The sequence below is a fragment of the Lissotriton helveticus genome, chromosome 12, assembly GCF_964261635.1.
Source record: "Lissotriton helveticus chromosome 12, aLisHel1.1, whole genome shotgun sequence".
NCBI lineage: Eukaryota > Metazoa > Chordata > Amphibia > Caudata > Salamandridae > Lissotriton > Lissotriton helveticus.
The window spans coordinates 100,144,252-100,160,719 of NC_136073.1; the positions used below are offsets into that span (position 1 = coordinate 100,144,252).

Consider the following 16,468-nt stretch of genomic DNA (forward strand, 5'->3'; position numbering starts at 1 on the left):
CTCACCACATCACTGAGCCAGAACCCTCCCGCCAGCTCAACGGACCCCAACCAAGCAGCCAACAACCTCACACAGTGGATCACCAACTGCGCTGACAACCTCGCACCTCTGAAAAACCATCCCAGCAGGCCCGGCAGCAAGAAAGCCTCCTGGTTCAACGACGACCTCAAGAACTCCAAGAAGAACTGCCGTACCCTCGAGAAAGCCTGGCGAAAAAACCCGACTACAGACAACATGACCGCCCTCAAGCACGCCTCCCGCAAACACCACCAGCTGATCCACACCACCAAGAAGACAGCATTCAAGGAACGACTAGACAACAACGCACACAACAGCAAGGAACTCTTCAGCATCGTCAAAGAGCTCTCCAACCCCAGCTCCAGAAACAACGACATCACTCCCTCACAAGACCTCTGCGACTCACTCGCCTCGTTCTTCCACAGCAAGATCGCCGACATACACAACAGCTTCGGCACACAGACCACGAACCCAACCACCGAACCAACGCCCCCCACCACCACCCTCCGCGCCTGGACCCTGGTCAGCACCGAAGACACCATCCACACCATGAACACCATCCACTCCGGATCACCAACCGACCCATGCCCCCACCACGTCTTCAACAAGGCCGACTCTGCCATCGCACCCCAACTCCGGGACATCATCAACTGCTCCTTCAACACTGCCACCTTCCCGGAGAGCTGGAAGCATGCCGAACTCAGCGCCCTCCTGAAGAAACCATCAGCAGACCCCACCGACCTCAAGAACTACCGCCCCATCTCGCTCCTCCCTTTTCCTGCCAAAGTCATCGAGAAGATCGTCAACAGACAGCTTGCCGCCTTCCTCGAGACGAACGGATCCCTCGACCACTCGCAGTCCTGCTTCCGAGCCAACCACAGCACCGAGACCGCCCTCATCGCAGCCACTGACGACATCCGAGCCCTGCTCGACAACAGGGAAACAGCGGCCCTCATCCTCCTGGACCTCTCCGCAGCGTTCGATACTGTCTGCCACCGCACCCTAGTGCAGCGCCTCAGCAACATCGGAATCCAAGAGAAGGCACTAGAGTGGATCATCTCGTTCCTCGCCGGAAGAACCCAGAGAGTCCGCCTCCCCCCGTTCAAATCCGAGGCCACCGAAGTCATCTGCGGCGTACCACAAGGATCATCACTCAGCCCCACCCTCTTCAACATCTACATGAGCCCCCTCGCAGCCATCGCACGCCAACACAACCTCAACATCATCTCCTACGCCGACGACACCCAGCTGATCCTCTCCCTCACCAACGACCCAGCCACCGCCAGAACCAACCTACACGAAGGGATGAAAGACGTAGCCGAGTGGATGATGAACAGCGCCTGAAACTGAACTCAGACAAGACGGAAGTCCTCATCCTTGGATCATCACCCTCTGCCTGGGACGACTCCTGGTGGCCCCATGCCCTGGGCAGCACACCCAAACCAACGGACCACGCACGCAACCTGGGCTTCATCCTGGACTCCTCCCTCTCGATGACCAGACAAGTCAACGCTGTCTAATCATCATGTTTCAACATCCTACGCATGCTCCGAAAGATCTTCCGATGGATCCCCACCGAAACCAGGAAGACGGTCACCCCGGCACTCGTCACCAGCCGACTGGACTACGGAAACACCCTCTACACCGGAACCACAGCCAAACTACAGAAAAGACTCCAACGCATCCAGAATGCCTCCGCACGACTCATCCTGGACATCCCCCGAAACAGCCACATCTCCGGACACCTGAGAGACCTGCACTGGCTCCCCGTCAGCAAGAGAATCACGTTCCGACTCCTCACCCATGCACACAAGGCCCTCCACGACCTGGGCCCCAGGTACCTCAACAACCGCCTGACCTTCTACACTCCCACCCGCCAGCTGCGATCGACCAACCACGCCCTTGCCGCCGTTCCACGCATTCGAAGAGCCACCGCGGGAGGAAGATCCTTCTCCTACCTGGCAGCCAAGACTTGGAACTCCCTCCCCATCCAACTACGTCTGACCCAAGACCACCTCTCCTTCAGGAAGCAGCTCAAGACTTGGCTGTTCGAGCAGTAGCGGACCCCCCCCCAAGCGCCTTGAGACCCTCCGGGTGAGTAGCGCGCTATACAAATATCTTGATTGATTGATTGATTGATGCTCTTGTGGTCTGCTGTTGTGTTTAATCCTCGCGTCACTTGAGGTTTATCTTTTGCTTCTTGGCCTTGGTTATGTTTAGCCTGATGGTGACCACGGGGGTTGAAATAGTTGGTCGCTTTTATGTGCGGTGAGCAGGGTGATCCCTGGGCCATCCTCTAGTTCTTGTATTTGATGTTTGTCAGAGACATTAACAGTGGCCTCTAGTTGAACTTCATGATTGATACTCTTGTGGTCCGCTGTTGTGTTTAATACTTGCGTCACTTCAGGTTTATCTTTTGCTTCTTGGCCTTGGTTATGATTTAGCCTGATGGTGTTCAAGTTACTGTTAATTGTTCTGCAAGTTTTTGGTTGCAAGGTTTCCGTAGTATGGATTAGTGCAATGGTTTGATTTGTCTGAGGTTTTGTTACGAATTGAGAGGTCAAAGCCTCTTGGTTGTAGAGAGGTTTGCAGCCCTTTAATTTCACCAGTTTTAGAAAATATCACTGTGCCAGGGTCTTTCAGAAAAGCAAATTTTGTATAGATCTTGGGCTGGATGGAGCATGGATTTATCTGTAGGGGGGACCCCTCTATTATTATTAGGTCTTGTGCGACCAAGCCTAACCTCGTGTTAACCTCAAATTAGGCTGTTTCCTAAGGTGATGTCTTACCCTGATTTGGGAGGCATTGTGAGGGGTATTATGAGAGCTGTTGTGAGATGAGCTCTTAGTTGCACATTTTTTACGGTGGTTTGAGGTCACAGTTGCTGTCAGCATGTCCTTTTTTCAATCACAAAAGAGGGGCGAGGGTCAGATAAGTTTAGACTCTACCACCCCAAACCCCCAAGGACCTCAATTGTACACACAAAAGGGGTGGATAGAGTAAGTAACATAAAAATACATATAGACACACAACAAACAGAGAGGGCCCCAATAGGGCAAATCGCTCTATTTGAAAAAACTGCCCTCACTCACATACCAAGGTATGTGACATGCTTCATCATCGGGCCTGCTTACAATACGCCCTGGTGTACCCCACACAGGGCGGAGCATGAGGGAGGGGGAAAAAATAATACATTTCTCTTAACACAACATATAGTCAGGACAAATGAACATATACATCACTTAACACATAAATTGGTGAGAGTCGTGCAAACACCAAGTGATCTCAACCGAGGAGTGCAACAAAAAAGTGCAGTATGAGGAGTGATTAAAACTGATTAAAGGTGTCAACCAGAATGCAACCTTTATTAAACTTTTCTTGACACCTCTACCAGGATTAAAAATAAATGAAAAAGGATGGGAAAACGCCTCTAAGAGATAATTAGGAACCTCAATGCTTCCCTCCTACCACTGCCAGAGTCAACATGTTTCGACCGCTCTGTATGCGCCTGTAAGGTCACTCCGGTCTTCTTCAGGACCGTCGCATTCGGTGTCACTCTGGGTTCCCCCGTGCTTCGGAGAAATATTACCCCAACAGGGAGGCAGGCCAAATCGATCCGTACCTCTCCTGTAATGTATGTGGAGAGTGTCCCCTCAAATGCGGGAGAACATTCGCGAGTTTATATCAATTACAAACTCGAACTGGTGTCCGGTGAGGAGGACGCCAAAGAACGCAATCGTTCTATAGGCCCGTCCTGACTCAGTCACCCACGACCCGTAACACCCCTTTTGTGTGTACAGCATGTCCTTTTTACCCTTGAGCTTCCCACGTTTTATTTTTTGAGTGTCTAAGTCAAAGCCAAGAGGGTCGTCATCCTTGCTCCCATTTTCAATCTCTTTTTTTCCTTTTGATTGTTTTTTGTTGCTTTAGACTTTGAGTTTGAGTTTATTGGAGTCTTTCTTTCTCTCCCAGACCTCATGTTCCCTTGTTTCCTTGTAATTCCTTGTACTTCCTTGTAATTCGCGGTAGTGTTCTATTGAGTTAAGTTAAGTTATCCACTTTTCCACTTTCTCACTTTCCCAGTTACAAAACCATTTTCCAAACCTCTATGCGACTACTCTGTGACCACTCTGCGACCACTAAGAATCCAGTGATTAGTAGTGGAGAGATGCACAACCCCAGCAACCCCCGATGAGGACCTCCTGTGGGTTTTCTGGGAGCTTAGACTGCTTTACTTTCTACATTCCATGGTTGTCTTTATTGCGTTCCACTTTGATGCCTGCAGTGTGCCTTGCACAAGAGGTTTTGCTGGTACTTAGAGGTAGTTGGACTGTGGAGGAGGTGCAGGACAGAAGCTACCAACAGGTCGCAGGTCACGAAGGTAGCAGCAGTGGCGACCACATGTTTACTCCTCAGCTGCAGTGGTGGCGTTAACTGCCTGCTCTGCCTGCCTGCTCTGCCTGCTTGCTCTGCACACAGGCTTGGCAGGGCAGATTATGTGAGCTTGGGGAAGTCAGAAACCATGAGACTAGGAACTCCCAGTGAACCTGTGGTTGTCGGAGACAAAGAGCCAAGTGCAAAGCGAAGAACTCCCAGCGAGCTCCCGGTGAGTCTACTGGGGGCAGCAGGGGCGAGGCTGGAGGTCCCATAACCTCAACCTCCCAGGTGTCAGTCAACCAGACCCGTAGTCCCCTGGAGCGGTGATCCGCCAAGCACACGGCTCCTGTGGTTTGTGAGCACCCCACCCCCGCAGCTCTCACCTCTGCAACTCCCAGAGTTAACCTCTGCCAGCATCACTCCCGCCCTGGAGGTCCAGTACCGTGCGGTCCGGTCCAGAGCAGCAGGAGAGGAGGCACCCGGTACAGGGCGGTGGGAGGAGGCGGGTCTCAGGTCTCAGGCGGGTCTCAGGTCTTGGGCAGGTTAGGTGGTCTCAGGCCAATCGGCTGCCGACCACAGCGGGATACAGGCTGCGGTTATGGGCTGTGGAGCAAACAGTCAAACAGTCAAAACCATGGGCTGCAGGCCGTGAGCAGCAATGGCGTGTAGACTGCTAGCAGCAACGCGTTGCTCCTCCTCTTCCAGGAACTGAATGCAAACATACTGGAACTTTGCCTGTCCCTTTATGATTTACTATTCCAACACCTTCCCTACTGTTGCGCAGGGTGAAGTTGGAATAGTAAATTATACTATTCCTAAGGTTGGAGCGCCATCTAGTGCAAGTCAATCTAATGACTTGCGTTGTAACGGTATTGCGTTCTAACAACGCGGTTGTTGTAACAACTTCATTGTAATGGAACCCAATGTAAAAGCATGCATTGTAGCATGCTATATTCATCTGGTCATGCAAGACGAGGTCAGAGTTAAAAGTTAAGACAGACCACAATAGAGCATGGTTGAGGCACAAGGGGTGGATTGGGCCTGGTCTCAGTTTACCGTCAGACTTCATTAAATGTCTGAAGAAACTCATATAAGGTAGGGTTCATTTGGGAAAGCCACGCTGTATCTGAGGAGGAGTTGTTGACACCGGGGAGCCGCTGGTCGAGATCATGATGAAGCCGTCAAAGAAGGTGGGAGAAGCTACAAATGCGAAAAGTTGGATTTCCAGGCCGAACATCCCCGTTGATGAGAAGTCAGTTGTCTTTCAGCTCAGTGAAGCTTTTTACCTTTGGACCTAGACAACATTTTGAGAGATGAAATCCCCAAATGGGACAAAGCTTCAGGCTGTAGCCGAAAAGGGCTCCATGAGGCCGGATTCCTTTGCCAAGAGGCTCTACTGAACAAGATTTGCTGCTGTGAAAAGAATGTAGCAGGAGCTACAGCAAAGTCAGGCAGACAATAAACTTTTGGGAAGATTGGCAGGCAGGTCGGTTCTACAAGACGTTTTGTTGAAAAAGTTTCCAAGTCATCATTTTTTGGAGAAGTACCGCCTACACCACTACCAAGGGTGCAGATCCCTCTGACTCACACAGGAGGCTAGCTAGCCAACTAGCCCTTGGACTCACTTTCGGTGGTCCTAGGATCAAGAAGATGGTTGAGTTTTGTTAGTCATGCACATTTGTTAAAAATGTCCATTCATTTACTGACCTTAGGTATTTGGAGTTGTAATATTGTATTAGGTGGGTGTTTATTATGGGTATGCTGAGTGAGACATGGCAAGACAGGGACACTGGGTAAATTGCTTTTAGGTATAGATTGATGTTCATAAAGTTTACTTGCCTTCTATTTATTTTGTATTTGTTTTTTGTTCAAGAAGAAATCACAGATGGGGGCATGTTGAAAGAATAGGCTTTGTGGTTGTTGTGGGCAGGGTTTGGCTATGTATGCTCTTGTTGACTTACTCTCAAGCATACTTTTGAGTGCTTTTCTGTGCTCTAAACATGATTTAGTCTGGAATCAGTTAGGGATTATTCTGCAGTGCAGTTTGCACATAGTGGAAACAGACTAATACTGTTATTACAAACGACATTTACACCAACCCCGTTACATGTAGTCACACAGCTCATGAAAGGCCCAGACGAGGGCACCGTGGCAAATCGATCTTTGAGTGACTTCCCTGATGGGAACCATACTCAATTGTTTGGGACAGCTTCATCTTCATCGAACTCCAATTCATGTCTCACTAAGAGAGGTAATAAACAGTATGAATTGGTAGGCCAAAGCCAGGCCTTTGAATTCTAGCTGACCAAAATATCACTATGGGCAATTTTTTAGAAAATGTTTTACTTTTCTTACTTTTGCCATGATATTTTAAACACTAGTTGCTATGCAAGTAATTAATGTATTTGCAAAGGTTTTAATTAACCAAACAATAAAGATAACTTCTTCTCATATTCATCTTCTTTCATTGAAGTTTTAGAAGCTACATTTCTTTCTTCTTACATGACAGTCATAGTAATACAGATAAAAGCAGCAGCAAGGGCATGTACCAGCTTCTCATACAGCAGGGTACATACGTTTTTTTCACAAGATTTACTGAAATTCTGATAGTGGTTGCAATCGCAATACTTGTATTGAGAGGTGGGAGGGAAACCCTAAACCTCCATCAGAGTTAGTGGTGTTTTGCCCAGATCGTGCTCTGCTTGCAGAGTGGAATTCCAGAAATACTCCGCCAACTGCCATGTGGTGGAGTTTTTTCTTGTGCGCAGCTCACGAACTGTAAGTTGGCAGGCACCAGTGAGAAAATCAAGAGCTACACCGTCTCCCAGCAAGATTTCCCAACATGGGCAGTCACGGCAGGTTGCTACCACTCCCATTGAGAAAGCTGCTGCTCGCATTGAGAAAGCTGCCGCTCGAGTAGAAAATCTTCTCGACTGGCAGAAAGAAGTAGTGTCTTTTGGCGCACCGCATTGTGCCATTCGCACTGATTGTACACAAGGGGCCAGCTCCCGGCAAAACCAGCGCAAGCAGCAGACATACCAGATTCCAGCAGTGGTGGAACTCCACAAAATCTCGCTCAGTTTTTTAGGTAATGCTGTGAAATTAGTGAAACTCTGCAAGTTCCTCCCACCCCTACTTATACTCATAATGAAAAAAATAAAAAACTCAGTAGATGACTAAAATTGTGTTAGGCTTTACCCCACAACAATACAGTATAGAAAATTAATGAAGCATTTCAGAGTTCCTGACCTGAGAGCTGTCCCATGGAACATTTGAAGGATGAAACTTGGTGCTTCCTTAACCAACTGAAGAATAACACAGTGATGCAATATTGTCTAAAACACGGAGTAACAACTTGAAGTCATTGGGCTTTATGTTTGCTCAGGGAGCCATTCTATCACATTACGTTTCATTATATTACACTACATCATAAATATATAAAGGCTATATTACACATATCACTTTAGAAATGAATACATATGTTAGCATATGCAGACACCAATATTGCTTGTGCTTGTTAAAGAAATGCAATGGATACAAAACAGGGGGAAATGATTGTCAAACTGATAATCATCACACAAGGGGAGGAGGGTGTTGTGTGTAGCAGGGTTTTCTATATAATACAAACATTACATTTAAGGCATTACTGATTGAATGCAAGCGAGGTTATCTTGCCATTTGCTTCTGTAACATTTGCCTGCTGCCTGTAGTTCCAGTAACAAAGCCATTGTCTACTGTTAAGGAGCGATGATATGACATGTTGCACAGGGTGTGGTTTTATTTTGCTAATTTTTACATGCTTGTGTTTAATCATCAAACCCTAAAAAAGTGTATGTGAATACAAACAGAGCCATGGAATAGGACAAACTTTCTGCTAACCTATTATTCACAGTATCCAATATGTAAATTAGATGCCTGTGACACAATTAGTGTGGCCTCACATTTCTCATAACTAATTATCTCTTAATATCACATTGAGCAATATTAAGAATCTTATAACTTAAAAATGCATACACACATTTGTAAAATGGTATTTGATTTCTGTGAGTCAAAGTCTGTCACCTTTGTTGTCACTTGCAATGTCATGGTTAAGGAAAATAGCAAAAATATTTGACAACTAAACAGGAGTCGGTGTATTTTGATCATAGTATGGAAATGTACAAGTAATTACTCCAAAAGAAAGTAACATATGACCAATGCATTGTAACCCGTAATACACACATGACACAAAGGCCCAGATTCATCAAACAAAAATCCGCTTGCAAAGGGGCAGATTCTCAGAATCTGCCCCTTTGCGAGCGGTATTTTTGCATTCGGGATGCATCATCCCAAATGCAAAAATCGCAATTTTAGAAATTGCTAAATTGCGATTAATTGGATTTAACAAATCTCAAATTGAGATTCCCTAAATGCAATGCATGAAAGTTTTTAAAATAGCGAAATCGCTAATAAGGCACGCAAATTACCATGAAGTACAACTTCATGGTAATTTGCAAAAACTTCGAAAAATGTACTAAAGTGCATTTTTCAAAGTTTCATGCTGCGCACACACATGCCCTAAAGGCATGGGTGTGCGCAACATATGTGCACATATCAATTTCAGGGGTGCAACAGGGTGTCCTTTGGACACCCCTGCACCCTTGAAATCGCAATCTCAATTTGCGAATCGCTAATTGCGATTCGCAAATTGAGATTGTCTTCCCATTCATTCCTATGGGCCTCCAGGCCCATAGGAATGAATGGGGAGGTATTCCTTAATTGTGACTCGCAATTAAGGAATTCTAAGAAATTGCTATTTTTAAGTGATTTCTTGATGCATTCCATTTGGCAATTCCTTAATAGCGAATAGGTATTTTTCGCTATTAAGGAATCGCAAATTGGGTTGTTGATGCATCTGGGGGCAAGATCTTAGAGAAATGTGGGATGTCGAACACAGCAAGGACACGCTCTATTCATTGCAAGGCTTGTCAATTAGCTGTGACCACATTTCTGACACATATTACTATTACATCAGTGTCATTGTAAGCCATACCCACTATTTCAGCAAAAGGAAACAATCCATGTGTTTGAAAACCATTTAACTTCAAGTAGTACCATCCATGGTATTTGCTGAAAAGTGATGTTTTTCAGCACAAAAAAACTATGAGCCTATGTGAATTGATTGTAAACTTCACTATCCTGCTGGCATGGGACCCATGCACAAAACACTTATTTTCGTTGTCGATATTTCACACAAAAAGTAATTTGGCATCAAAACACATAAGAAAATGTTTGTGTTATGTTATTATTATTAAACTCATTTGTATGGCGCAATGAATCGTCCATAATATTTAACAATATGCACACCGAATTTATTATCCAATCCACCTAAACATAAAGTAAGAGTTATGGACAAGGTTCAAGCATTTTTTGTTCAACTATCTGTTTCATATACTTAAGCTACAGACATAAAGAGACTGAGCATTTGAGAAAGAGTAGGTGTGTCAAGACAAGTCACTTTTAAAGCTGACTAACCATCCACATTGTTGTTTTTGGTATTTTGGAAGAATACATTCTGTATCGTAAGAATTTCTTTCTTAATCAGTGGTTGCATGGCATGCCTTAAATAAATTGTTTTTCTTATTTGTGATATTAAGGAAACAGAGACCTACCTATTGTAGAATTACCTACTATAGAAAGGTCAGCAGCCAAAATTAGATATCATAAAGATTTTGGGCCATATGTATGAAACTAGAGTTTTGCGATTCCCAAATTGCGATTTTCAGCTAATCCCAATTTGAGAATCACAAAATGCAATGTATGTGGGATTTGCTAATAATTTTGCAAATCCCAGATATTCCTTATTTGCGAATCGCGAATTGAGATTCACAAATAAGGAATATCTTCCCTTACATTCCTACGAGTCAGGAGGACCATAGGAATGAATGGGAAGGTATTCTCAATTTGCGATTAGCAATTAGAGAATCGCAAATTGAGATGCTATTTCACGGGTGCCAGGGTGCCAAAAGGACACCCTGTTGCACCCCTGAAATGTACATGTATGCAAATGTGGCACACATACATGCTCTAAGGGCATGTATGTGCGCCACATGGCACTTTAAAAAATGCAAAATAGTGCATTTTTAAGTGAAATCTCAATTTACCACCAACTTGAAGTTGGTGGTAATTTGCGATTCCAAATCACACTTTCTTTTGTGCTACTTACATTGCATTTAAGGAATCGCAATTTGCGATTCTTTAAATGCAATTGCAAAATAAGGAATCACAAAATTTGCGATTCCTTATTTGACAAGGGGGGTTTTGTGTGCTACATTGCACACTGCTAATTTGCGATCGCAAATGCTGAAATTCTGCAAATTTCAGCATTTGGAATCGGAAATTGACTTTATACATATGGCCCTTAGTTTCTAAGGTTATTTAGTGCACTAGATTTTTGGTGCCCTTTTATCTATCCATTGTTATTAAGGGCAACAATGACGGGCAGTCGGAACACTGGGGCTATTGTAGTGGTCGGGAGACGGCCCAATGAGCATGCTTCGGTCTTACCACCGTATTTGTATTTGTATTTGTATTGTGTATTTGTAAAGTGCAGCTATCGCTCCGAAAGGAGCATCCTGGCGCTAGATAAACAGTATGCAAGAGTTATGATTAGGAAACTAGATAACAGCCATTACATAATCATCTGGGAGGGTATAGATCCATGTTTTGAGTTGGATTAGACCGCCGGGCTGGCAATAGAAAATCAACTAAACTTCTGCAGGGGCATGCTGCGACCATGGAATGGGGCTGCAGCACGTGCCGTCGCCATGCAGCACCTACTGCATGTCTATGCATTGTGTGCCATGCACATGTTGTGCACGGCACATTGTACACGGAGGTAAGCGGGGGCACTACATGGGCCCCCAGTGATACTTTGCATTGGCCTACAATGGGGGGTGGCCCTGTTCGAGGCCCCCAACACCTTTCCAACAACCTTTTCTTGGCAGGGTTCTCCCCATGAAAAGTCTGTCGGAAAGACATATTGAAATCCCGACATCGGAGCCTGCCTCATCATCCTGCCATTCTCGGAACCTCCTCCAACCGCCGAACCATCAAGATCTATGATCCTAATGGAGGTGGCGGTCTTGCATCTGACAGATATGGGTCTGACCACTATTTCATTATACGGTAGTTGGACAGCCACTGACAGCCTGTTATTGGTCCGACTGCCACTATTGTAATCAGACGCAAAGTGTATTTATGAGATTGCTGGTGTAACAGGACAATTGAACAGAATATTTTTCTACCATTTTGCTAATGATTGAGAAATATATATTTCAGCCCAGCTGCGACCAGTGGAGATAGGAGCGGTTAAGATGGGTTGGGGGGATTCGACAGACAAGCACAAGGGAAAATTAAATAAATAATACATTTTTCCCTTGTTCGTCTAAATCCCCCATCACCCGGGCCCCACCGGACCACAGCTCTTACTTGCGTGGGCCCTAGCTGTTTCAGTCATTAATGCAAAATCTTCTTTTTTTGTTTCTCTCAACTCTCGATCCTTCCCTCAATTTTTTCATCTGCAATTGGAAACAAATGAGTTTGCTATACACTAATTTGAAATACTTCATCTCAGTGTATTCATCCCAATCCTATTTCCAGGGCATAAACTCTTCCACTGTGTACATCTTGGTACCTCTGTGCCCGGCAAATTCCACTGGATTGCAGAGATGTTGATGGATAACTTTTGTCCTTTGGGCAACCTGTCATCAAAGGTCCCCACCTTCACAGAGTGAATGCTACCATCCGGTTTGATCTGCCAGTTTATTACGCTATAGATGGATGGTGGGTTGCCATGTTCATCAAAGTACATTTCCTCTCCAATCTTGTTCTTGAAACGAACACTCTTCATGGAATGCAGGAGCTGGCAGACAGAAGATAAACATAAAAGGTAATGTGGAGACATACAAATAGGTAAATAATTGACATTACCTCATACCTAGTCTTTCTTTTGGCATCGTTGGAGCTTACTTTAATCTCACTCCTCATTTTTTTTAATTTAATAAATGCTGCCAATATAAAAACAGTCTAGAAGCGAACATCCTGAGCTCTGAAACATTTAATAAAGATCTATTGTGATACTCTGTACAAGGCAGAGAAACCTGTGCTTTTTGCTCACACTACTACGCAGTGACTTCTCTGTGACAAATGTTCACAGATCAATCATAATCACAGTTGATGTTTCAGCATTTGCTTGTAAAATTAATGCCCTCTGAAAGGATGAAAACCACAACTGCAGGACACAAGGTCCCATGTCAAAATAAGCAGATAAAATGTGTCAAGAATGTGAAATATCATTCATCAAGAAAGGAAAATGCAATTTAAAAAAACATCTCATTCATGAATCTGAACAGTTTCTGTTATTTATTCTGATTATAATTAGGCGTCAAAAGTGAATTTCAATGACAAAAAACACATACCTATGTTTCAATCTAGTATTTATATTTTGAATCTTTTTTTTAATTGTATTTGTTTATTGAGGTTTTTCCTAAGCAAGTTCATACATCTGGACACTTTCGTTATATGCATTATTACAATTGTATTTAGGGGTGGATCTGGCGCAGGTTAACAATTGTTTGTGCCATCAACATTCATCTATTACAATCGCCCAACAGTGGGGAGTGTCCCACTGTTACGCATTCGTGACCATTACAGTATTAGTTGCGGGTGTGTTTGCTGTCGATGGATCTGTTTTCCCACTGCTTGTGTGTGCATGTTCACTCAGTGTGTGATGTGTCCGTTCTTGATTGAGTAACTTCCCAACAAATTAACGGTAAAACTATAACTTCTAGTGCAGAACTTCGAACCTGTAACTGTTTGGGTGAAAATTGGGTGGGGGTGGCAGAGAGTCTTCAAGTTTCAGTTGGGGATGATCTGTGGTGTGGGTGGTGGTGTTGTCTCCTTGCAGTGTGATTATTCAGTGACATATGTTCCATCATGCAGGGAGGGGGTTCGTTGTGTGAAGCAGTTCTGATCGAGTATTTTTACAATGATAGAGGGATGTGCAGGCATGCCTCCTACATTGGTGGGAACCTAATTACGTTGACCCGACCCTGAAGTTTCTACATTGGGTCCTATAGGGGGTGTGTGCGAGGCCTGGGGTTGGGAGTTTGCTGGTTCGTTCTCAGGGGTGGTTTCGTGTGTAAAGGTGTCTAGTAGTTGTGCCCACTCGAGAGACATGGGATGTTTTTACCTCCTTGCCCCGCAATACCTCCTCCTCCACCTTCCCCCATTTCTTTAAGGCTCCTATCCAGGCCGCTATGAGGGGCCTGTCGGGGCTCGCCAGTGCATGGCTATTCCTCTTTTCGCTAAGAGGATGGCGAGGGACATAAAGCGATATTGCACTTTTTGAGTCTTCCGTCTACGGAATACTCCAAGGGCTCACGCCTCCCAGGTGGAAAAGGTTGTGATGTTGGTTGTTGTTCTGAGTGTCTGGTGGAGCCGTCCCAATATTCATGAAGGTAGGGCAATCCCAAAACATGTGCTTAAAGTTCGTGTCTGGCACTTGACACCAGGGGCAGGTGGAATTTGTGTCAGGGTAAAACCTATGAAGCCGGTGGGGCGTAAGGTATGCCCTCTGAAGGATGTTGAATTGTATATTTTGAAAGCGTGCATTCCTGGATACCTTTTTAGGATATTCCAGGGCCATTTCCTATTCTTTGTCGTTCAACACCCTTCCTATTTCCGCTTCCCACTTATGACGGAGCGGCTGCAGTGAGGGGGGAATGAGTGTCCGTGTAGCTTTATAGAGCCATGTAACTAGGTGTCGCCCTATCCCCATATGCAGAATAGTGTGAATCACTGGGTGCATTGGCGGCTCTCCTGCCGTCGGGTCCCAATACCTAGGGCTGCTGTCCATCATTTGCCTGTGTGTTAAGAATTGCCCAGGCCGGAAATCGTACTGTTCAGTCATTTGGGCATGCGTTTTAAGTTGGCCATTCTCAAATAGGGATTCTATCTCTGTGAAGGCCATGTCAGTCCAGACTTGAAGAGCACTGGGGGTGTAGTATGTATCTTCCCTGGGGAAGCCCACCAGTGGGGGCAGGGGTGAGTATGGGGGCCTTTCCTTGGACATGCGGTGGATGCGCAGCATGCAGGTGTGGACTGTGGACATCTGTAGGGGCCGTGTACACATGGGTTTAGTGCCTGGAACTAGTATCGGGCGAATTACTGGCAATGGCTTGCGGCCCTCCGTGGTGACGGTTTCCCCCGTGTGACGCTCCGCCGTCCAATACGACAGCCATTGCAGCTGGGCTGCGAGGAAGTATGCCTCAAAGGAAGGTGCTCCCAACTCTCCTTCTGTCGTGGGAATGTGTAGTGTAGACAGGGCCACCCTGTGACAACCACCCCCAAGATCAGCTCGGCAAGTAGGGAGTCTAGCTCCTTAAAGAATGGTCATGGTGGTATAACTGGGAGGTTAGCAAATTGATATAACATGCGTGGGACCATGATCATCTTGGCCAGCGCCACTCCTCCTATGGGAGCTAGGGGTGGTGATTTCCAGAACCCTACAGCCGATCTTAGCCCTGCCAAGGCCCTGCGGTGATTCCCTTTGTACAGGTCCTCATGGGGAGTTGTATAATCTCACTCCCAGATATCTGGGCGCCTCGGCATTCCAAGCAAGTGTTTGTGTTCCTACCTGTATTTCGAATGGGGCCAATCTTTATCAGAATAACGTGGTTTATAATTTCAGAACTTAAATTTCCTTATCAGAAAGACTGCTTCTAACATACCCTAATACCTAGTTTATTTAATGGCAAGGTGGCCAACACTGGAAAATGTAGAGGATGAGCACCTGGATACGTTAAATGGGCAGAAATGAGCAACTGAGGATATCATAATTGGAACCACAGATGTGTTCTAAGTACCATTCCACATGTGACCTATCAATCAGTAACTCCAACCCAATGGTTGATTTCATTAATAAGATTGTGATTTAGTTTTCCATATTAGCATTATTTTTTTCCATAGTAACACTGGTGCTAATAAATTCAACTTTAGGCTGCTGTTTGCTAATAATCTGTCAAATTTCTGGTTCATTAAAATATTTAGGTTTCCCGATATCCATACACCTTTGGGGTCATTAGTATGGCGGTCGGACTTTGTCTGCACGCTATACCCCCGGGAAACGGGACCGCATGCTGAGGGTGTGGAGGTCCCTCACGAATTAGGATGCGCCCGCAACACTGGCGGGCATATGGCGCATTTGTCACAATGTGGCGGACGGTGCTTTCAGCACCGCATGCCGCAATTCCACAAAGGCAGGCTGTGCCTTTCAATGCACAACGTGACAGGCACCAATCAGTGCCTGCCACGTTGTACATTGAAATGCAGGGAGGGTACCATAGGTACCCCCCATATGCACACCCCACCCCACAGAGTCACTGGGGGCCCGCAACTGGCCCCCGCAAGCAAACTCCGCATGCCATTCTGTGGCGGCAATGCCACCACAGAAAGGCATTTTTCCGCCCACATTGTAATATGGCTGGCACTGCCTCTATATTGAACCTTTTTCTGCCCGGTCGACTTGTCAGCCTGCCGGAAAAGCGGCCGACACTCTTTCCATCTGCCGCGGACCCCCCAGCCATAATAATATGGTGGGGGTCTTTGCTGCAAGGATGGTGGGTCGATCACCCCCCGCCCACCTAATGGGGCCCATTGTCTTTAAATAGGCTAGCCATGGCATTTTTTTTGCAGCATCAAATTTTAAGCAGTTGGAAATGGTATCCCCTTTTAGTGCTGAATCTGGTCTGGATCAAATAGAATGGAGAGTTGAAATGTTAATGCAAACTTCCATATAGGCTATGCACAGTTTCCGGTGACACGTAAATGAAGTGCAGCTTGGCCTGATGGCTAACTTTCTGTTCAGGCAATTGTTCTCAACTGTATACCCCCAGAGGCCTGTACCATGAGAGGCTGTTGAAACACATGCCAATAACCATTATTGGTTTCAAAGGTGTCATTTCATGTCACAAAACTAAAAACTGAAGATACTAACTTTTTGAAATAAACCCTTCTATCTTCCCTCAAATGC

General features: G+C 45.6%; 1 protein-coding gene across 1 annotated transcript in view; it reads right to left on the reverse strand.

Moving 5' to 3' along the window:
* Positions 1-16,468, reverse strand: part of LOC144797946 (vomeronasal type-2 receptor 26-like) — a 203,058-nt gene that overhangs the window by 83,484 nt on the left and 103,106 nt on the right. The window contains exon 4 of the mRNA XM_078668749.1: positions 12,071-12,298. Coding sequence (XP_078524875.1) covers positions 12,071-12,298 — 228 coding nt within the window. The remainder of the gene's footprint in view (positions 1-12,070; positions 12,299-16,468) is intronic.